This window comes from Erithacus rubecula (genome assembly GCF_903797595.1).
Source record: "Erithacus rubecula genome assembly, chromosome: 12".
NCBI classification, from domain to species: domain Eukaryota; kingdom Metazoa; phylum Chordata; class Aves; order Passeriformes; family Muscicapidae; genus Erithacus; species Erithacus rubecula.
The window spans coordinates 5,995,825-6,018,349 of record NC_136664.1 but is presented as its reverse complement, the minus strand read 5'-3'; the positions used below and the strand labels follow the sequence as shown (position 1 = coordinate 6,018,349).

The following is a 22,525-nucleotide window of genomic DNA, read 5'->3' as shown; positions in this document are numbered from 1 at the left end:
AACCCTGCCTGCTCCATCCATCATCAGCTGCCCACCTCACTTTGGGTCCTTGTGGCACTGCCAGCACTGGGTGCCACTGTGGGAAGGGTGGCCAAGGGCTGCAGAGCTCCCTGCAGCAGGGTTAGGGGTCCCAGCTCACCTCTGCTGGGTCGAGAGAGCACCATCACAACAGGAACTTTGGAGGGGGGAACAGGATCATGCTGGAGCATTTTTGTTGGAGTTTTATGGTCTCTGCATTTTTCATGAAGTCTTTCCAGGTTTCTTCTAGACATAGGGAAGATGAAGGGTCCCAGGGCCTCGAGTCCTGCCACCTCTCTCTTGGCATCAATGGCATCCATGGGTTCAGCAGTTCTGGCCCCCTCTGCCTCTCTGCTTGGAGGTGTGACTGCTGAGGGGGAGATAAATCCCAAGCATAAAAAATAATTTATTCCTGTAGAAACCCCTGGCAACTGAAGGAGGAGGAGGGGGTTTGAATGTAGGCAATGTCAGGAAGATCAGAACCAACACTATCTCATCCCTGACCAGTTCAGAGAAAACCCCCTGTCTGCTGGACCCACAGAAGAGGGGCAAAAGCAGTGCTGAAGACAGGAAAGATCTGATCCCATTGAAGTGCTAGGTGAGGGGCTGGCTCCTAGTTGAGGGATTTAAGAGTCCCTGAGCTCCCTGACATCACGGGCTTTTCCTCTCTTTGAGGTGAACAGGCAAATGCAGCCTGGATGCAGAGCTCGTGGTGACTCAGCGGGAGAGGTTGAAATCAGCTGAAATCTGGTTGCCATCCAAAAAGCCTGGGACAAGCTGTTAAAATGGATGTACCAAGGATGAATGTCAGTACAAGCAGACATTTCTCCAGCCCCTCAGCAGCTGTTTAGGGTGAGCTGCCTGTGGCTGCTCTCAAGGCACCCCATGGCCCAGCAGGCAAAGGTGCCCTGGAGCAGAGGGGTCTGTTGGCCACTGTGGCTGTCTGAGGGGGGATAAGATTGAGCTCTGGGATACCTGATTCAACCCAGGTGCTGAGGAACCAAGCCACTGAGAGGAAGTTATAGGGTCCTCAGGAGCTCCCCACAAGGATGCTTTGATAAGTGCCAGTTTTAATAAGTTTTAATGTCCTGGATAAGGATATTCAGGTATGTCCTGTGCAGTTGCCTCAGGCAGTGTGGAACTGGAGGCTGTTACATCCCTAAATGTAGGAAAAAAAGCAGTTAAAGTGATACCAAAGAAGTACAGAGGAAGTACTGTGGCAGGATGACCTTGTGCAGCTTGGAGACAAGCAGGATTCAACCTTTGCTCTGGGGCATGCCAGAGCCCTCTGTCCTCAACGTCCCAATTGTCCCAATTCAAGAGAATTCAAGTGATTCAAGTGATTCACAACCTCCTGCTCTGCCCCAAACAGCTGCCACCCTATACCTCCAGCATCAGTGTGTGTGGGGTTATCATGACCCCAGTCACAGCCTCCACTACTGGGTGATCCTATGTGACTGTCACCATCTGCACTCCCTGGCAGCTCCAGACCATTATGGCCCTGTTGTGGAGACCTTCATCCTGCAACCACTTGGCAACCTTGAATGGGACCATCCTAGGTCCAGGGGAACCTGCGCTCCCATGGTCCAGAGGACCCTCAGGTCCCTTGTCATCCGTGTTTGTGTTCCTGGATACTCCCAAGCCCTTTGTCCTTCATGGCCCCACTCTCCAGGACTCCCTACATCCCTTGGCCACCAATGGCTGTGTTCCAGGTATCATTATGCACAGGTCCCCTCTTGTCCCAGATCCTCCCCAAGCACCTGGATTATCACCTTCCCCTGCTCTCAGGCAGCCCCAGACCCTTTGTGCATGGTCCATACCTGGGGCTCCCGGGGGCTCTCACTGTCCCCCGCTTTTGGGACTCCACGACCACAGGGACCTGTTGGACCTATTGGCCATCACGGTCCCACTCTGGGATTTACCTGGTTCCCTACAGGGTGATGTGTGTCCCCGGCAGCCTCCATCCCCCGTGCAGCCCCCGCAGCCCCCAGCGCTGCATTGCTCCGTGTGCCCCTCGCAGTCTCCATCTCCCGTTCGCTCCCGCCTCCCCCAGCACCGCCGTTCTCCGGCTGCCCCGGTTCCCCATCCCGGCCCCGTCCCTCCCCTCCGGCCCCGGCGAGGGGAGGAGGATCCGGCCGGCGGGGCCGTGCCCAGCCCAGCCCCTGCGCCGCCCCGCGCACCTCGCACCGGCACCGGCACCGGCACCGGCTCCGGCACCGGCACCGGCTCCGGCTCCGGCTCCGGCTCCGGCTCCGCTCGCCCCCCGCCGGGGCCGCCGCCGCCGCTCGCTGCCCGCCCCGCCCGCCGGGACCCGCCGCCCCGGCATGAAGGTGCTCCGGCACAAGATCGAGCTCCTGACAGGTACGGCCGTGCCGGAACGGGGGGTGTGCGACCAGCAGGGGCCGTGGGGTGATGGGGCCGGGGGTGGCGAGAGCCCTCGGCCGCTGCTCGGAGATGGAGCTGCCCCCCGCCCCCTGCCTCTGCTCCCGCAGGTGTGGGCTGCCGGCTCGGTCCCTCTCGGGGTCCGGGAGCTGATGCTTGCTGCGGCGGGGAGAGCCCAGCCCGGGGCTGCTGGGGGAAGGGGAAAGGAGTCGGCAACCCCCTGGCAAAGGGGCCGCCCAGCAGACAGCCGGGGTGGGGGTGCCCGGGGATTGCCGGAGCATCCCTGCGGTGCCTCCCCGCTCCTCAGCCCGCCTCCCCTGGGAGTCTCCCCGCTACCCCGGCCAGCGGCTGGGCTGCGAAGGAGGCTGCTCTTAGCAACAGCCGCTGCGAGACAGCCTGAGCCCCAGAGAGCCCCCCCAGAGAGCCCCAGAGAGTCCCCCCAGAGAGCCCCCAGGGAGCCCCGGCTGCCGCCGCCACCCCAGACCCTGTCCAGCCCATCAGTGGCACCGTGTCCCCGGCCTGGCGACTGTGGCTGCCCGGTCCTGCACCCTCAGCTGGACCACACTGCCCGGCTGCTTTGTGGGGGCTCCTGGGGCACACCTGTGTCCCTCACGGGTTCAGAGAAGGCTGTGGGTGTTCCTCCTGCACCGGTGGAGCAGGATATGGCCCAGGCTGTGTCACTCTGTGGTTTTCCTTCACCCCATCGTGCTCCCCCATCGGTTCTGCTGGGGGGCAATGCTGTGGGCACACGGCCGTGGCTCAGACTGAGCTGCAAGTTCCCTTCCTCCCTCTTCCAGCCTCACTGAAGGCTGCCTTGGCTTCGCTGCCTGGCAGGGGCCAGCCCTCGCTGCTCCCGATTTGTCTGCCTCAATCAGCCCCAGGTGTCCGTGCCAACATCCTGTGGGCAGCACCTCCGTGCCAGGGCAGCACGCAGCTCCTCAGCCTGGGCACTCCTGTGAGACTGAGGCAGCATCTGAGGGATCCCCTCCTGTGACCAGACATGCTGCCAAGTGGGAAATGGAGCTCACAGCCTTGTTGTGATCATGATTAATAATAATAATAATAATAATAATAATAATAATAATAATAATAATAATAATAATAATAATGATGATGCTATAAGCTGGTTCTCCTCCAGTTAGCCAGCAGCGGGCTGCAGATCCCTGGGGAAGGTAAGCCAATGTGGCTGTCCCTGTCCCCATCTATATACACAGTGCCAGGGCCCTGGTGGGACAGAGCACTAGTCCCAGACAGAGCACTTATGCCCTGCTGGGTTTGGAACTGATTGACAATTAGGGAAGAGACATGTCCTGGCTGTGCCTAAGAAACTATGGCACCACACTGGGAAGGCAGAGTGGGAGCAGAGATGGCTGTGTTTGGGGTGGTACTCTGGGAACGGGTGCATTGGGGTGAGCTGCAAGGAAAAGGGCTCGTTGCTGGGCACATTACCCTGCATAAGATGGGATCCAAGTTTAGGGCAGGAGACCTGGAGCTGTGGCTTCCTCACCAGCTCCCCACAGCAACAGTGGCCCAGTGGGGCAGGGTGAGATTGCCCACAGCCCCACAGCTATGCTGCCAGGAGCAGGGACGAGGGTTCCTGTGGGGTGCCATGGGAAGCAGAGCACCCAGGGAAGGTGCAGCATGGCTGTGACCCTGCTTACTGACCCCTGACTTCCTGATCCCTCCTCTGTTCCCACACTCAGCACCACTTTAGGAGACTGTCCACCCTGTGCTGGGGAGGATGCTGGTTGGTGCAGGGCTCTGCCACATCCCCCCTGAGCCAGCTTTCCCCCCACCACGCCAACAAGGTCACGGGGCCTTTTCTCATGGCTCAGCCACCCTCCCTCCCATATTAGCTGCAGGCTGTAATTATTAAAGGCATTCAGCATACACTGAGTGCTGTTCCCAGCCACCCTGGGGCCGTGGCCACACGGTGGGTTGGTGTGCTCAGCGTGGGACACTCCTGCTCTCTTCCAGACCCAGCTATCGGTGAGGCTCATTTTTCTCCTGTTTTTCTCCCCTGGGGCTGTGGGGCTGCTCAGTTGGTGGCTCTGCAGGCTGTGTTGGCTCGGCTGTGCTGGCAGGCTGCAGCCCAGAGCTGTCCCTGTGCACAGAGCCATGTCCCCAGCAGCAGCAGCCCAGCCTGGAGCAGTGTGCCCCTCACTTGTCCCTCTCCATGGGGCTGATGGCACCTCTCAACATCCCCTGGCCTGGTGGGACCCTCTGGGCAGGGGGTGACATGGAGACTCCTGGTGCTGGGTGCCCTGGGGATCTGGAGAGGCTCGTAGTGGTGTTTCTGCCTCCAAACAGTTCTGGATTGTTGGATGGCTCCCAAGGAGCAAGGCAAAGTGCTGTGTCTGCAGAAAGCAGGCAGGTGGCACAGCCTGCTTGAGTTTTGAATGGAAAACCCGGTCAGAGGAGCGAAACTCGACTTTGGAGAGGAGTTTATGACCAGCACTTGTATTCCTGGTGGCCTTCCAATATTCGTGGCATTTCTTGGCCTTTCCACATCATCATCCTGGACTGATCTAGGTTTGGAGGTGGATGAAGTATGGAGCAGCTCAGGCGAGGCTGTGTGGATGGAGGGTCTGTGTTTGCTGGGGTGCTCCTACAGCCCAAAGCATCCCTATGTCCAGGGAGATTGCAAGGGAGGAGACAGCTGAGGGGAAGTGGGATCAGTGCTGGCACATCTTGAGAAGCACCAACTTGTCTGAAGGCTTGGTCTTGTGGAAGGGATGAAAAGAGAGGCTGCAAAGGCAATGCCAGAGATCTGGATCCTGCTTGTGTGCAGATAATCCTCTGGCACTGGGACTTGCCAGTTACCCATCCCATTTAAACACAGGGGAGCCTGGACTGTTCCCTGTGTCCCCATGTCTTTCCCCTTCTGTGTGTAGCCAGCTGCTGATCTCCTTGCTCTCTTTTGCTCTCTGGGCTTATACCTGGGGATGTTTTTGGAGATGCCAGTGCTGGTTGGGGTCAGCAGCACCCAGTCTCACACCACTGCTGAGCAGCAGCTCCATGGAGAAATGTGTCCCTCCAAGTTGTGGGGCTGAGGTACTGACTGGCCAGTACCTGATTCTCAGACAAGGAGAAGACTTTGGGAGCAAAGGCTTCACATTTGGATTTCTTCCATCATTGCTATGCAAACTTCAGGCTCTCTGTTCTCTTTCTGCTTGGAATATCTCTTGACTTCCCAGCATGGCTGAGAAACATTACCCCTCATTCTGCCTGTGCAGATCTCCCTCTGTCCCATTCATACCTTTCTGCAGCCTAAAACTGGCTGAAAATTTGAATTTTCTGTCTTTGACTGATGCTCAAAGCTGGGATGGGAATTTGGATGTTCTTGCTCTGGTGCTTTCTGAGGTGACCAGCATGGACAGATGAGGTTGGTCCCTCGGTTTGCCCAAGATCATGCCCTGGAGATAGGTTTGTCCTTAACTGGGAGAACTGGACCTGGGTAGGAGCTGAGAGCTCACCTAGGCACTATCTGCTCTGTGCCAGCTCCCAGCAGAGGGGCTCACTGCAGCCCCTGCACAAGCTGAAGCACCAAGTCCCCATAGGGGATGGCTGGAGTGAAGCTGATTTGGGTCCCATCCCTATGGGAGGGAGACCCATGGGGATCTGGAGGGCAAAGAGAACCGAGGCAGGAGCTACCCTGACATCTCCCTTGCCCTGGGCAGGGCTGCTGCTGCAGGAGATGACCATGGCAGGGCTGCATGAGCTGCGCTTCACCGAGGAGAAGCCGCTGCTGCGGGGACAGGACGCTGAGCTGGTGAGTCTGGAGCTGGCTCTGGCTCCTGCATGTGGGCACCAGGACACAGGGGCTTGGCAGGGGTTGTGTGCTGGCACAGGGCATGTGTGTGGTCCTCATTGTGTGTGTGCTGGTGGTGATAAGGCTGAGCACAGGTTCAGGTTTGGTGGGATGATGGATGTGTGTGCAGAGGTTGCACATCATGCTAACACACACCTGTGTGTGCAGATAGCACACACACCTGTGTGCAGCTGTTGTGGAGGGGTGTGTGTGGGTTCTGTGCCCCTGAAGCCCTGGGGAGTGGGTGCCTGTGGTGTCAGGGGGCTTCTAGCTGGATGGGAGGGTGCTGCAAAACTGAGGGGTGTCCCTGTCCCTAATGGCTCCTTCTCATCCCAGGAGAACTCAGGAGATGTCTTCCTCTCCACTGTGGACACAGACTGGAAGGTAGGACCAGCTGTGGGAGGTGCTGCCCACCCCCGGGGTTCACATGGAACAGCAGCCTGTGCCTGGGGAAGGCTGGGGGGCACTGAGTGGACTCAGGGGTGTTGCTGTCCCTTTTTTGGGGGGGATGCAGTGCCTGGTCAGTGACTGCACATCCATCATGGTCCTTGTCAGGAGGGGGTGTTGGATGCTGCCTGGCATCTCTGTGCTGGCGCTCGAGTGTGGCTGGTGGGCACTTGGCCATGGGCTGGGGACAAAACCTTTAAAACAGGCAATTTCTTCTCAGGAAGGCTGAGCTGCTTTTCCAGCCCCTCTACCATTGCCATGGCAATGGTTTCCCAGGCAATGCCAGCTCCCTGCTTACATAAGGATGTTTGAAAGCCTCTTTCTCTTTTGGAGGGCTGGGGCATTGCCCCCTATACCACCCACCACTCCTGGAGAACAGGGCCCCTCTGCTCCCTTGGCTGCCACCTGCCCATCTTGTATCTCCATTTCTACTCTCCAGAGGAGCCCCAGTTCTGGGATTCATGGGAGCTCAGCTTGTGCCTGGCTCCCACGTTGGTCTGCATCACTCTCACCCTCTCACCCTCTGCCCAGGCTCATCCTGCACCAGGCTCCCTCTGTGGGGACCAGGGTGGGGAGGGAGATTAGTAGGGCTGCCAGCTTGTTGCTTGTCCCTCTCCTAAAAGTGTTCCCCTGCCAGGGGACACCAGGGATTGACTTCAGGTTCTGTGCTGCCACTTTGCCAGCAGTGGGACCATGGGGAGGGTGGTCTTGGGTGGTGATGGCTGAGCCCTTGCAGGTACAGCACTGGAACAACAGCACCTGTAAGGACAAAACAAATGTGGATTTCATTCATCCTGGGACTAGGGCAGGGGAGCACAGGTCCCTGTTTTAGCAGGAGTCAGATTTTGGGGCTGGCCCACTCAGTGTCTGTCACCCATGTGGCTGGGAGGGAGTAAGGCCTTTGGCAGGGTGCTGGATGGTGGCTCACAGAGTGCTGTGTGGGTCACAGAGTGATGTGTGGGTCACAGAGTGATGTGTGGGTCACAGAGTGGGACATATCTGATGGTCCTCTCAAAAGCCACAAAATAATTAAAATGGTGCCCTCCCCAGCAGCTGCAGAGCTGGTGAGGTGCTGGGACTGGGAGCAGCAGGGTGTGCAGGGCTGGGCTGCTCTTTGCTCTGCTTGCTCAGGGCTTCTGTTGGCCACTGGAGGGGAAACCAAACCTCCTGGTGTCACCAGAGTGAGAGAGAGGAGGGAAAGGGAGGCGAGGAGGGGAGGGAGATGACAGTGCCAGGCTGCCCAGAGCTCTCAGTAGCACCAGAGGCACCAGAATGGCTCTCACTCAGCTGTGCTGGGTCAGGGCTTGGTTGGCACTCATGGAATATTAAAGAGTAATGACCCTCCCAGGACAATTGTTGTGTATTTCAAGGATTGGCCCATGGTGGCACTGAACTATGTCCCTGGTGGTGCCCAAGTGGAGCAGTTCTGAACAGCAAATGCCACAGGGATGCCACCTCCATGCCCTTGGGACCTAAAAAAGGAACTGGGCAATGATCAAGGCAGCTTTTCCCAAGCCAGCCAGACCCCGTGTCCTCTTGGTTCCCCTCCAAGAGCCTCAGGGTAGGGATGGGCTGAGTTTCCTGGGCTATGCCAGAGCAACCCCCTCCTTTTCTCCATTCTGACATTTGCAAGTTGGTGCAGTACAAAGTCTGGGGGCTGTGTGCCATTCTTTGGGGAGATCTTGCCCAATTTTCTAGGCTCAACTCCTTGGGATAATCCAATTCAGCTCCCAGCTTAACTCTTCACTGTCTGTCTGCTTCTCCCTCCAGCCAATCTGTGATGGGATGCTCAGGCCTGGCTGGGGCAGTGGGGGGACTGGGGAGCCCCCTCTTCTGCCACCAGCCAAAGTAAAGCCCATGGGACATAAGCCAAGGTGCAGGAGAGCTGGGGGCAGGTGCCCTGGGGCCTGTGTGCCCTGGGACCTGCGTGCCCTGGATCCTGCAGGAGGGCTGGGCCATCTGCCAGGCAAATGGGCTAGTAGCCAAGGCAGTGGCAAATCCCATTTGATGCTATTCAAGCAAAGTCAGCCTTGCTCAGCCCTTCCATCTCCCTGAAGCCCTTTTGCATTCACCTTGGCTCTTCCACCCCTTCTGTCTTCTGTTAACCACTTTCTGTCTTTTTTTGTCCCTCTGCATCGCTTGTTTTTTCCCGGGAACTGTGGCTGTCATGGTCTTTGGCTCTACAGGCAGCAGGGCTGGGGAAAGCAAAAATAGCACCTGGAGTGGCAGGAACCACCTGGGAACTGGCCTTCCCCATCACACAGTCCTTCATTCACAGAGGTGTCTCTTTCCAGGCCTGAGTCAGAGCTCCCCACAGGACAAAGCAGTGCAGAGTAAAGCCTCTCTGGTGGAGGCAGTGTGAATGTCATCCCTCTGCCTGTCTGTCCTTTCTCTCATATCCTTCTGGCTGTGCAGCCCTGACTTGTTTGTAGGACATGGCTTTCAGTGGGTTTCTGAAAGGCATTGAAAGGACTGTGACCTTCTCCATCCACAATTGCCCAGCTTTGTGCCAGTCATGCCAAGCTGGGCAGTGCTGCTGGGCTGGGCAGGGGCAGGCAGGGGGAGGGCACCCACAGTCTGCTGGGGTTTGGGACTGTGGTGGCAAGAAGCCTCATTGGAATCAGTGAAGAAATCATCTGCCTGCACACATGTGCACATGGGGATACTCACACATGTGTGTATGCACACAGCATGTGTCAGTCCAGGGACACGATCCAACCCCCTGGAGCTGCTGGATTGTCCCTCCTTGTGCTTTATTTGCCTTCCCAGGCCAGGGCTGAACCCTGCACATCCCCTGTGTGCCATCATCCCACAGCAGCTGGGCTGAGCATGCTGCTGGGTGAGGTGACACAGGTCTGGACAGTGTTTACATGTGCACATGTGTGTGCCCCTCTGTGCACATGTGTACAAGGTTCTGCAGGTGTGCAGCTCGCTGTGCATCCATGAACATTAATGATGGCTGTGGCATCCATGCTGAGCACACAGGAGTAGGATGCAGCAGGTGTGCTCCTGATATGCACATGACCACAACATAAATGTACAGGAACATGTGCTGACACACAGAGGGCCTGGCCTGGGGGGCATGCCACAAGCATTTTGTGGGATGCATGTGCTTCAGTGTGGGCATGATATTAATTTTTCCAGTTTTCCCACTGCCAGACACGGTTTTTCCTGGCCCTGTGTGAGTGTGTTGGGACGTGTTCCTGTGCATGTACACGCGTGGCCATGTGCACGTGGCAGAGCATGCCAGCATGTCCTTCTGCTGTTTTTGGGGTGTGCCTGTGTCCATCTGTGGCTGTGTGTGCTGCCCTGTGTGTGTGCTGGGCATGGCTGCAGGGCCTTGGCCGGGGCTCTGCGGGATCAGCCACAGAAGGGTTTTCTCGGTGTGTTCCCAGTGTTCTCAGTGTGCTCTCTGTGTGTTCTTGGTGTGCTCTTGGTGTGTTCCCAGTGTGGTCCCTGTGTATTCTCTGTGTGCTCTTGGTGTGTTCCTGGTGTGTTGTCAGTGTATTCTCGGTGTGTTCTCGGTGTATTCTCGGTGTGTTCTCGGTGTATTCTTGGTGTGCTCTCGGTGTGTTCCCGGTGTATTCTCGGTGTGTTCTCTGTGTGGTCTCTGTGTGCTCTCTGTGTGCTCTCTGTGTGCTCTCTGTGTGTTCTCGGTGTATTCTCGGTGTGTTCTCTGTGTGGTCTCTGTGTGTTCTCTGTGTGCTCTCTGTGTGTTCTCGGTGTATTCTCAGTGTGCTCTCGGTGTGTTGTCAGTGTGTTGTCAGTGTGTTCTCTGTGTGCTCTCTGTGTGCTCTCTGTGTGTTCTCGGTGTATTCTCGGTGTGTTCCCGGTCTGTTCCTGGTGTGTTCCCGGTGTGTTCCATGCTGCAGGAGCCAGGTGTGTGCAGTGGGCACAGGCAGCGCTGCCCCATCCGCGCTGGGGGATGCGAGCCCAGACACCCGCCTGTCTCCCTCCGTCAGCCCAAAGAGGGAAGATGGAGAAGGTGCCGCGCGGTGCCAGGCGTTTTTTCCTTCATAAACAAGGGTATTTGGGGCCAATTGGAGCATGAATAATTCCCGCGGCAGCCAATGGCTGAGTGCTGGCTCCATCGCGGCGCTCGCCTGCAATGGAGGCCAAACCTGCCGAGGGGGAAGGGCGAGGGAGGGCTCAGCGCAGGGCTGGGGCTCCGCTATAAATGCGGGCGAGGGGCTGAGCCAGCGCAGAGCTGTGTTTCTCGCCGCCGCCGCCGCTTCACCGTGCCCCGCTCCTGCACCTGCAGCTTGGCCCACTGAGCATCCCCGCCCGCAGTTCTCGCCATGCCGGAGTGCTGGGATGGGGTAGGTACCGCCGTGCCCGTGCTCGCTGCCCGCCCTCCCTCCCTCCCTCCGCAGGTGTTTTGCCCCAGCGTCTCTCCTGCTCATCTCCCCACCCAGCAGGGCTCGCCGTGGCTCAGGCAGGCATTGGGACAGGGAGGACCCGCTGCTGGGGTGCCCTTCCTTGTCCCAGCCCTGCTGCCGCATCCCTGATGTGCTGCAGGTTTTGAGGACGCATTGTCCTTGAGCGTGTCCTCTCCGAGCCCGGCGGGGATGCTGTGCCAGGCTGAGGCTGAGCTGTGGCCCGTGCTGGGGCTGTGTGCTGACGGGGGCACGCTGCCCCTTGCCCCACGCCCTGAGCTGCAGAGGGAGGGGGTCTCTGGCTGTTTTGAAGCAGCCCCTCAGTTTCTTTCTGGCCTCTGCGGTGATGGAAACACCCGACGGCAACAGGCTGGTGCAGAGGGGTGAGTGAGGTGGGAGCACTGCAGAGGTGAGCAGGTAGCCTGGACATGGATGGGCTCTGTCAGACACCTATGGGTGCTGAGACCCCCATGGCCCTCCTTGCTGGGGCTGTGGGTTGTCTGTGCCCCTCTCTCCTTGCTGCCTGCATCCCCTGCATCTCCTGCATCCCAAGCCTCTTCCCCAGCGAGCATCCCTGCGGCAAAGGGCAGGGCTGTGGTACCCATCGGTGCTGCAGAGGCTGCACCACGGGCAGGATGTGCCTGGATTGGTGGGGGAAGGAAGGAGCAGTGCTGAGGATGGATCTGCTGCCTTGGGCAGGTGATTTTGGGGTAGGATTGAAAGCTGAGCTCTTGGGGCTGTGATGGGGACCATGGGGATGGTGATGGCAAGGAGGCAGCCCTGTGCTCAGGACCAGACCACATGGATGCCACCTGGTCTGTGACCTTGGGCCAGGCCCTTCCTCTGCCTCAGTGTCCCAATCTGTTGTTGCAGAGGGATGTTATTGCTCATGGACTTCTGCCTGATGCAGCTGCAGGGGGTGGAGGGACAGCTGTGGATAAGGGCTGGTGTCAGGGTGCCCTTGGGAGGAGCCAAGAGATGTCTCCACAGATCCTTGGATCTGCTTTTGGCCACTGTGCTCCCCCAGGAACGCAGGTCTCAGCGAGGGGAGGCACTGCAGTGAGGAGACCCTGTCCCCAGGCAGTTCCTCCCAGCCAGGCCCGTGTCCTTCACAGTCCTTGGTGGCGTGGAACCCGCGTGAGCATCCACGTACCTGCTCCCCTCCCACAGCCCAGCCATGGGGCTGCCAGTGCCAGCAGTGATGCTTGGGCACTCTGCCATCATCCCCTGCCCTGCCCTGCTCAGCACATGATGCTCCTGCAGCCAGCAGATCCCAGCCCCGAGGTCACTGCTGCTGGACTGGCTGGCAGGCACGGGCATCTGGAGGGGACCTCTGGTCCCTTGTCCTTGGGGAGCACCTGGGCTCAGTTTTCTGTGCTGGCTGGGAGCAAGGACCAGCATGGGGAAGGAAAGGAGCCCTCCTAGACAGGGAAACTGAGGCACAGGGTAGTTTTTGTCTCTGTGTGGGGGCACTGCCATTTCAGACCAGGAGTTTTAAAGCTACTTTAGATGTAATTTTGGAATGAGGTTGCAGCATTTCCTGGAGTGCTGTCCAGGGTCTGACCTCTGCCTTTTTGTCCCAGATACATGGAATCTGCACGCAACTAGGCCATGCTGTGAATCCCTACCTTGTTGCCAAAATTCTCTCAGTCTCAAGCCCTTGAAGATCTCCTCTTCTGTCCTGTGGTCCAGCTGTCCCATGCTATTATCCTTCTCTTTCAAGCCCTCTTGGATCCATCCCTTGATACCATCCTGTGATCCCATCCCATGATACACATGTCTAATCCTGCATCCTGTGATCCTATCCAAAGTCTTCCCTTCCCTTCCCTTCCCTTCCCTTCCCTTCCCTGCCCTTCCCTTCCCTTCCCTTCCCTTCCCTTCCCTTCCCTTCCCTTCCCTTCCCTTCCCTTCCCTTCCCTTCCCTTCCCTTCCCTTCCCTTCCCTTCCCTTCCCTTCCCTTCCCTTCCCTTCCCTTCCCTTCCCTTCCCTTCTCCCTTCCCTTCCCTTCCCTTCCCTTCCCTTCCCTTCCCTTCCCTTCCCTTCCCTTCCCTTCCCTTCCCTTCCCTTCCCTTCCCATTTTATTCCTGGGACAGCTGCTCCTCTTTCCTATGTCGTCCCTCGGGACCCAGCCATTTGGGGAAGCAGCAGTGAAGGGTGTGATGGCAGGGCAGGAGAGGTTGAAAGGATGTCTTAGGGCAGGTGGGCATCACCCATCTCTCCTCTTCCCCAGGAGCACGACATTGAGACCCCCTACGGGCTGCTGCACGTGGTCATCCGGGGCTCTCCCAAGGGGAACCGCCCGGCCATCCTGACCTACCACGATGTGGGCCTGAACCGTGAGTGCTGCTGCTGGGCTGGGTGCAGGGCAGGCAGGGCTGCCAGGAAATGCTCCTGGCTCAGCTCCTCTGCCTCCACCCCTGGCTGCACCCAGGCATCTGCAGGCACCAGGGGAGTTTGGATGCTCAGCTGGACACAAAGCCCAGGCCAGGCACAGCCAGGAGTGCTTGGCCACCCCGGTGCTGGCTGCCTGCCTGCCCACACCAGGCAGGGATGGGACATGGGGGATGCTGGGCTGGTCCTCACTGCTGCTGCCAGCCCGTTGATATTCAGAGCATGGATGCAGCTGGCAGCAGGGCACAGTGGGGAATAAAAGAGACTGGGAATAGCAGGGAAGGAGGGACCCCGAGCTGGGGCTCTGATGTGGAGATGCTGCACTTTCTGTCAGCCCTGGAGCTGCAGCCCAGAGCCTGTCCATGGCTGTCCCTCCAGCTGAGCCTGGATGCTGATTCCCTGCGAGTGGGGAGAAGCATCTCCGCCCGGCTGGCGGCTGAGGCTGAGTCACTGACATGCTACATGAGCTGTGTCACCATTGCAGCAGCTCTGGCTGTTCAGCTGCACACCATGCTGGCTGCCATGGGCCTTACAGCCTGCCTCACCCCACGTTTTGGGAGGGATGTCCCAGCACTGATGCCAAGGGACAGCACCCCTCCAAGCCCCAGAAATGGTGGGGTTTTCTCCACGGCAGCACTGGGGATGTTTCTTTGACTCTTTCCAAGCAGGAAGATTTCCAGTTGTTCCTCAAATCCTGTGTTTGCTTGACCCCTTTCTGGGGATTTGGACAAGGCTAATACCCCAGGCTGCTAATCCTGCTGCCCACTGGGTGGTCTTGCAATCCTGGGCTCTGCACTCCTCAGTCCCACCCTTCTGAGGCTTCCTAGTGAGGTCACCCCAAACTCCTGATTGTGCTGGCTGTGTCTGTCCATCCCCATGCCTCCTGACCCCTGTAGGCATGCAGCCCTTGCTAACAGTAGCTGAGGCCTGCTGTGAGGATAAGAAGCCTGGAGGGAAGGGAATGGGATGGTTTTGGTGGCATGTCACCTCAGGCTGAAGGGCAGTGGGAGGGTGGTCAGCTTCTGTCCATGCTCCCCTGGCCCATCAGGCCCCAGTGTTGGGGTGTTTGGTCTCTGATACCCACCTGCCTTTTGACAGACAAGCTTTGTTTCAACACCTTCTTCAACTATGAGGACATGCAGGAGATCACGAAGCACTTTGTGGTGTGCCACGTGGATGCTCCAGGACAGCAGGCAGGAGCCTCACAGTTCCCTCAGGGGTAGGTGCCAGCTGCAGGGCTCACTGTGCCTGCTGGGATGTCACCTCCCTGCCCCCTGGGTTGTTGCTGCCTGGCAGCTGTGCCCTGCCTGTGGGTCTTTGCAAACTGTGCCAAAGCCTGTGGCAGACGACTGGTCCAGGGTGGTCAGTAGGGTGGTTTGCAGGTGGGTGGCATTGCCTTGCCCATTTCAAGCAGCCTAGCTGCCCTGTCCAAGGCACTCTGCTCTGAACAGGTTCCATAACCACCATCCTGTGCCTCCCTGTGCCACAGGTACCAATATCCATCCATGGACCAGCTGGCTGCCATGTTACCCAGCGTGGTGCAGCATTTCGGGTGAGTCAGCATCTCTTCCACTGCTGGCTGAGGGTCCTGGGCAGGGAGATGGACAGATGGACAAGGATTTGGGGCTGGGGGAGTTGTCCCTTTAAGTTTGCTTCCTGCAAGTCTTCTTGCTGTGGGTGGAGGGGTGTCCCAGGGAATGTGTTGGAGCCTGCTGTCCCCTCATATGGACCTCTCCATATTTCCAGGTTCAAGTACGTGATCGGGATCGGTGTTGGGGCAGGAGCCTACGTGCTGGCCAAGTTTGCGGTGAGCTGGGGCTGGGATGGGCTGCCCTTGAGCTGCTTGTACCTGCTGTCAGTGCAGAGCATGGGGAGGAGCAGGAGCTGATACCTCCAGACAGTCTATGTTGCTGCAAAGGCTCCTGGAGGGTTGAGGGGCCAAGACCACAGTGGCTGGGCAGTCTTGCACAGGTCTCCCGTTGCTCCCAGGACAGGGTCACATCAGCTCCATGCAATGCCTGTGCAGTGGCTCTGGTGGGGGGCTGCTCAGGGCACATCTGCCCTCCCCTCTGAGCCTGTCCCCTCTTGCTCACTGCAGCTCATCTTCCCCGACCTGGTCGAAGGGCTGGTCCTTATGAACATTGACCCCAATGGCAAAGGCTGGATTGACTGGGCAGCTGCCAAGGTGAGCAGGGCCCTGACCCCTCCTCCCAGTGCTGGCAGCTTGCTGGGGCAGGAGGCAGCCCTGGCAGTGCAGTAACTCCCTGTGCTCCCTCCACAGCTCTCTGGCCTCACCAGCACACTGCCAGACATTGTCCTGTCCCACCTATTCAGCCAGGTAAGGACTGTACATCCTCTGGGCCCCTGCCACCAGCCCCTGGCTCAGCATCCCAGCTGGGTCACCTGGGCTGTGCCCTGCCAGGTGCCACAGTGCCACTGGACCTGTCCCATGTGCAGAGTTGGGCTCAGTCAAGCCCTACCTGGTCTAAGGTTTAACCCTGATGAGTATTTAAGTTGTGCTCATGTCCTGGCTGGGCGTGCTGCCTGCAGCACCACTGTGCCCAGCATCCTCCTCCTCATCCGTGCTGGCTGGCATGGCATGGGCAAGACTGGGGGAGCAGGGTGTGTCCCCAGCACCTACCCTGATCTCCATCCCCTGCTGGCACAGGAAGAGCTGATGAACAACACGGAGCTGGTGCAGAGTTACCGGCAGCAGATCGGCAGTGTGGTGAACCAGTTCAACCTCCAGCTCTTCCTCAACATGTACAACGGGTGAGTGCTCCAGTGCTGCTGGGCTGTGTCCTGTCTGTGCTAGGGTGAGGGACTGCAGTGCTGGTGGGTGGCTCTGAGGTCACTGTTGGGTACTGTCATCACCCAACTGTGCAAAGTTGTCTGCCACTTCTGGCTGGGGATATGGGAGTGGTGGTACCTGTGCCAGAGCCTCACCATGTCCCAGAGCCCACCACCATGGGTACACATTCCCACATCTCCTCATGCACTGGGTGCTGACACAGGCCTGGGAAAGGGGGCAGACATGCTACCCCATCCATGCAGAGGGCTGGGAGTCCTGCCACTCTGCTCAGTGCTGCATTCTGTGGCACGGGCTCTGCACAGGCTGTGGCAGAGATGGCCATGGCATCCCCCATGCACAAAGTGCCAGGACAGTGGGGCTGGGTGTGGCTTCTTGGGGCTGGCAGTGGCCTGATTGTTCTGTTGTGGCATCAGTGGTGGCACCTGCCCATCAGCTCACCCTGGCCTTTCTCCTCCATCAGCCGCAGGGACCTGGACATCAACCGGCCTGGGACTGTGCCCAATGCCAAGACGCTGCGGTAAGAGTCACGCCAGCAAGGCACAGAGGGGTCCCGGGGCAGTGGAGTTCACTCAGAGCAAACCCTGACCAGGCCCCTTTCTCCTCTCACTTCCAGCTGCCCCGTGATGCTGGTGGTTGGAGACAACGCTCCTGCTGAGGAGGGGGTGGTGAGTGACGGGGCAGAGCTGCAGGGTGGCAGGCGGGCGGTGCCCACGCACATGTTCACTGTCTGTTCAGACTCACGGCACTCCTGGGGCTGTGCTCGTGTGCAGACCTGCCTGCTCCTGCGGGCACCTGTGCACGTGCAGCTGCCTGTGGTTGCCACACCTGGAAAATTTCCCCTTCTTCATATGCCAGATGTGCTCATGCTGTCACACTCAGATGTGTTGGCACATGGGCACACTCCCTGCTTGGCCACGTGCACCCACACCGCTGGCACAGTTGTGTGCTTGCACAGAATGCCTTACCAGTCCTCTCACCTCCCATTCCAGTTCTCACCCTTGCCCAGACTGACAGGAGGAAAGTCCCCTCTGTCCCATGGTAGGGGATGGTGGTCCTGCTCCCCTAGTGCCCTGTCTGCTCCTGGCTGGGGTGGGATTTGCCAGCTGGAATGCTGTGGCTCAGTGGTGGTACATGTGGACAATTTCTGCTTGGCTCCTGCCTTCCTAGGGTGGTAATACCATCTTTTCTGCCCACAGGTGGAGTGTAACTCCAAGCTGGATCCCACCAACACCACATTCCTGAAGGTAGGATGCTGGCAAAGGGCAGCAGGGAGGTAGGTCTCTGCTGCCTATGAAGTGCCCCATTGCCTTCTGCCCCAGAGCTGCAGGCAGCTCCCCATTCCAACGTCCATCATGGTCCTTGAAGCTGGGGCTGTATGGGGAGAGCAGGGTGACCCCAGCAGTGGTATCCTGCCAGGGTACTGGGGGATGGTGCAGGGTACAGGAACCCTCCCAACTAAGCTGGACCTTCTCTTTGCAGATGGCTGACTCTGGTGGGCTGCCCCAGGTCACACAGGTGAGCTCTCACAATTTTCCCAGTTACCTGGGCACACTGGGCCCTGAGACATCCACTGGTGCTGTCCTTGGCTAGCTGGGGATGGGCTGATGAGGGCATAGGGTCTTACACTGGGGTTACCAGAAGCTGCTTGGGGCTGAGAGAGGATCTCAGCCTCAGTGCTGCCACAGCTCAGCTCAGCTCACCCTGCTCTCTCCCTACAGCCAGGAAAGCTGACTGAAGCCTTCAAGTATTTCCTGCAAGGCATGGGCTACAGTGAGTGCTGGGCTTGGGTGTGGGGCTGGTGTGGGTCTGTGTGTGCTGTGTGTGTGCCAGTGTGCTGAGCTGCTGCAGGTCTGTCTGTCTGTGTGTCCACAGGGCCGTGGGGGTACAGGCTCTGTGTGCACACAGATGTGTCTGCAAGGGCTTAGTGTGTACATATGTGTGTGTCAGGCTCCCTGTGTAGGTGTGCATGTGTGTGTGTGTGTGGGCATGCACGAGCAGCGGCTGTGTGTGTGCAACAAAGACAAGCAGAGCCCATGTGTAGAAGTCTGTGCATGTATGTGTGCACAGTTTATGACCACGTGTGTGTTGTGTGTGTGTTTATACCTGTATGTGCATGCTTGCAAAGTCCATGTGTACATGTGTGTGCTTGCAGGTCTGTTGTACACGTGTGTGTGTGTGTGTGTGTGTGTGTGTGTGTGTTTGCAGTGTGTTGCACATGTATGTGTGCAGTCTGTGTGCACAGGGACAGCTCCGTGTGTAGGCACACGTGGGCTGGGCAGGGGCTCCTGGCCCAGCAGAGATGCCAACAGGGCTGACACTCTCTCTCTGCCCTCCCTGCCCTTCTGCCCCTGCCAGTCACCCACCTGAAGGATCGCAGGCTGAGTGGAGGCACAGGTACCGCTCAGTGCCCGCTGCTGCATGGTGCCTGCCTGGCCTGTGCCCTTGAGCTGCCTGGGCACCTTTGGGAGCAGCCTGGGTGCAGGACTGGCCCTTCCCAGCTGGATGCCCACTGCCTCGCTCTGCTTTGCCTGAGATGGCACCCTGAGCCAGGGCTGGGGGCTGAGAAATGGCGTTTGGAGAATTCCCCCTCCCTGCAGGCACAGTGTTGGCAGCGTGCCCACTGTGCCCTCCTCCAGGTGCATCAGGAGCTGTGCCCACTGGCCATCCTGGCTGGGGGAGGGTGTCACCTTCCCCACACACCCTGGGCAGCCAGGGGAGCTCTGACCCCAGCTCACTCCTTTCCTGGAGCGTGGTCATCAGGGGTCCCCACTGCCTGATGCCCAGAGGTTGCATGCCCAGGAGCGAGCCCAGTGTTCAGCCTGCCCCAGAGCACCCGTGCCCTGCCGTCCCTTACCAGCTCATGTTGTCACAGCACCGCTTGCTGCAAGCTTGTGCCCAGGCTCGGTGGCATCGGGGGCAGGGCTCAGGCCCCTCAGGTGTTGAGAGGCTCTGAGCAGCCCGGCCGTGTCTCTGTGCCCGTGCAGTGCCATCTGCCAGCATGACGCGCCTGGCACGCTCCCGCACGGCCTCGCTCACCAGCGCCAGCTCCGTGGACGGCACCCGCCCGCGCGCCTGCACCCACTCGGAGAGCGCCGAGGCCATGGGGCAGATCAACCACACCATGGAGGTATCGTGCTGAGGTCCGCGCCGCCGCCGGCGCCGCCGTCAGAGCCATCTCCCATCCGTCAGCATCCCGCCAGCACCCACCCGCCCCGTGGACATCCTCCACCAGGGCCCTCGCTTCTTCGGGGTCAATTTGTCTTCTTTGCCGTTGGCCTCATCCCCTTGTCTGGTACAGGAGAAGGAGAGGGGCTTCGTCCAGCAGTCACACATGGTTCTGCATTGGTCCTCACCCTCCCTAGCGTCGGCTTGGCCCTGGCTTAGGAGGGTGGGTGGCAGGGGGACAGGGCCAGGATGGGGTAGCAGGGTCAGGGTGGTGAGATGGGGACAGGATGTGGGGATGGGACGGGATGATGGGATGGGACAGCATGTGGAGAGGACACAGGAGGTAAGTTGGTCTCCCAAGTTCAACTGATGGCTGACCAAAAGACAGGAACAGGGAGCAGCACTTACTGAGAGGTCACTGGTCTGTTCCTAGGGATGCAGTTTTCATTTCTCCCTGATGGCACTCTCTAGGGAGGGCTAGCACGGGATCCCCCAGCACACCCAGGACTTGCTACCCCAGAGCTGGCTGAGCCTGGTGAGAAATCACATCCCAAACTGTCCCTTTGCCCTAGTCATGTACCCTGAGGGCTGCCCTGGGGCAAGTGAAGAGGGGTCAGCCCTACTCCGGAAGCTATAAGGGCAGGAGGGTGGCATGAGTGTGCCCCTGCCTCTGCCCTCACTGGTGGTGGCATTTCCTTCATCCCTTGTTGCAAGAAGGGCAATTACCACCTGCCACCAAAAATACACTGGGGAGGGGGGAATGCGCTGGCTTGGCCACTGCCACACTGACAGTTTTACTCCCAGCTCTTGGGCTGAGCCTCCCAGGGTCCAGAAGCCACTGTTCTAGGGGATGTCACACAGCAAATCCCACCTCAAGTTTCACCACAACCTGTGGGTGTCATCACCGAGGAGCCGCTAGCAATAAGATGAGACACTCCCCCTGCCATGCTGGGGAGCCCTCAGCACCCTCTGCCCTGCAGCGTGCCTCACTGCAAGGTGCTGGCTGTGAGGGGTGACCCATGGCATGTGGGGAGCACTCCATGGTCTGGCTCTGCCCACACAGCTGGCAGACCCACCATGGCTCCCCAAATCCACAACCCCACCTCCAGCATTTTGCCTCTGCACTGAGCGGGGCGTCTCTCAAGGGCTTGGCTCCCCCCAGGCTGTGGGGCCCCATCTGGCCACCAGCTCCAGGTGGCTCCTGCCTCTCACACTCGGCACGGAGACCCTGTCATTGCATAACCCCAGTGATGCCCAGAGCAGCAGTGCTCAGCCCCTCCTGTGCCCGCTGTGAGGCACAGGTGAGGATGGCCCTGGCTCTGCATGGGTGCTCAGGTCTCTGTAGGTGGTCCATGGGGGACCTGAGCAGGGACCCCACAGGTGCCACCCCCTGGGCGAGCAGAACCAGCCCGCTGGAAGCAGGTCCACCCCAGCCCCACAACAGCATTCTACCCTCAGACCCCATCCCTGCTCCCCAGTGAAGGGCACAGAGGTCCTGGGGCTCCCAGCGGGTGTGTGAGGGCTTTTGCCCTGAGACCCGTGTCCCACCCAAACCCTCCCATAGCAAAAGGCCACCCCCAAAACATCAGTGCCCCCCTTTGTCCCCCACTTTGTTCTGCTGTGTGCTTCCTTCTTGGTGTGACTGAAAGCTACGTAGCTCCTTTTTACGGTAGATACCGCTGTGATCTCTTGTTTTCTCAGCGTGTCCTTCCAGATGATATATATATATAAATACCTATATATAATATATATATAAGGGTTTGCCCAATCTCTGACCTTTTTGGGTTCACTCCTCCTTGCATTCTTGTCCAAGCAGTGCCGTGTGGTTTCCCTGGAGGTGGTGTGGCCGTGCTCGCCTTCAGTTCCTCACCTTGGTTTTGTTGGTTGGTTGGTTTGGTTTTCCCTGGTGGTTTGTTCTTTTGATATTTGTTGGTTTTCCTTTTTTTTTTCCCCAGTCACAGCAGAATTTAACACATCTTCCTGTCTGAGTGCAGCCTGGTTTTGTCACAGCGGCATCAAGGCCGCAGCACTCGTGAGACAGCAATATGTAAACCGGATTTAACTAACCTGTTGCTGTAGAGAGGAGTTACTGTGTTGGAAATAAACCAACTAACTAATAAAGATGTTAAGAACCTGCTGTGCTCTTTACAATATGCTGCAGGGAAATTAAGCCTACCTTGGGCCTGCCTGCACAGACCTGGCAGGCACGGAGGACAAGGGGGACACACCTTGGCCACCAACCCCATTTGTGATGCCCACAAAGAGAGGGCAGCAGCCCAGGGTGCATGTGGGGGAAGCTGTGGGGTGCCTTGGCTTTGGGGTAGCCATAGGCAGGCTGCCCTATATGTAAAGAGTGGATGGAGGCTGAAAAGCTGCCAGTTGTAACTCAAAGAAGGATCCAAGGAGTGTCCACTGGGGAAGAAAAGATATGTGGCTGCACAGCTCTGGGGATGAGCAGGGTCCTTGGGAGATTCAGCTCCCTATCCACTGCAAGGACCCCTGTTTGTCTCTCCATGAAGATCTGAGTGTCCCAGGCCATAGCCCTTTCCAAGAGCATGAAGTCCTACCTGGGAAGGATGCTCTCCCCACATCCTAGTCCTTGTCCCTGCTCAAGTGTGTCAGTGTCTGCCTTGTGCTGGGTCACTCCAGACAGGCCCCAGTCCCTGCAGAGGGGCCCAGAGCCAAAGCATGGGGACAGTGTGGCTGTGTATTCCACACTCATGTTTGCCTGGGGTAGGCAGAGAAAACCCTGGACACGGGGAGGGAATGCAAACAGCCAAAGCTGAGCTGAGGTGTGGGCAGGGAGCCCAGGAGCCTTTCATGGCTGGGTTGGTTCTGCTGTCAGAGTGAGCCTCACTGGGGGGAAGGGGTACACTGCACACACTCTCATCACTGAAATGCAGAAATGCTGCTGTATTCATCCAATGCAGACTTTATGCTGTGCACATGGCTGGGACAGGATGTCAGACAAATGATTTCCACATTCCCACTGAATACAATTCACAGAGTGCTGGATGCTGAGTACTGACAGACTGCAACAGGAAGAAAACTAATAACTCCATATCCCTACTGCTAGATTCAAACTCTTTTTCTGTACTTCAGATATGAGCCTAAATAAACTAT

At 58.4% G+C, this 22,525-nt stretch overlaps 1 protein-coding gene across 3 annotated transcripts; it reads left to right on the top strand.

Moving 5' to 3' along the window:
* The first annotated feature begins 2,166 nt into the window (after positions 1-2,166).
* Positions 2,167-21,539, top strand: NDRG4 (NDRG family member 4). Of its 3 annotated transcripts, none has more exons than XM_079316537.1 (17): positions 2,167-2,379; positions 6,081-6,172; positions 6,548-6,595; positions 13,265-13,370; positions 14,524-14,644; positions 14,915-14,977; positions 15,172-15,232; positions 15,524-15,610; positions 15,707-15,763; positions 16,094-16,197; positions 16,698-16,754; positions 16,851-16,902; positions 17,434-17,481; positions 17,717-17,752; positions 17,956-18,007; positions 18,593-18,631; positions 19,222-21,539. In XM_079316537.1, the coding sequence occupies exons 1-17, from the start codon at positions 2,343-2,345 to the stop codon at positions 19,374-19,376; spliced, it is 1,215 nt and encodes a 404-aa protein (XP_079172663.1). In that variant the 5' UTR covers positions 2,167-2,342; the 3' UTR covers positions 19,377-21,539. The 3 variants fall into 3 exon arrangements, with proteins under 3 accessions (XP_079172663.1, XP_079172661.1, XP_079172662.1); XM_079316536.1 differs by lacking the exon at positions 2,167-2,379 and adding an exon at positions 4,329-4,389; XM_079316535.1 differs by lacking the exon at positions 18,593-18,631 and having other exon boundaries at positions 2,181-2,379.
* The last annotated feature ends 986 nt before the right edge of the window (positions 21,540-22,525 follow it).

Coding starts and splice junctions, on each gene's coding strand:
- NDRG4 (XM_079316537.1), top strand. CDS start 2,343: ATGAAGGTGCTCCGGCACAAGATCGAGCTCCTGACAG. Junction 6,173..6,547: donor GGGGACAGGACGCTGAGCTG/GTGAGTCTGGAG, acceptor TTCTCATCCCAG/GAGAACTCAGGAGATGTCTT. Junction 16,755..16,850: donor CCCAATGCCAAGACGCTGCG/GTAAGAGTCACG, acceptor TCTCACTTCCAG/CTGCCCCGTGATGCTGGTGG.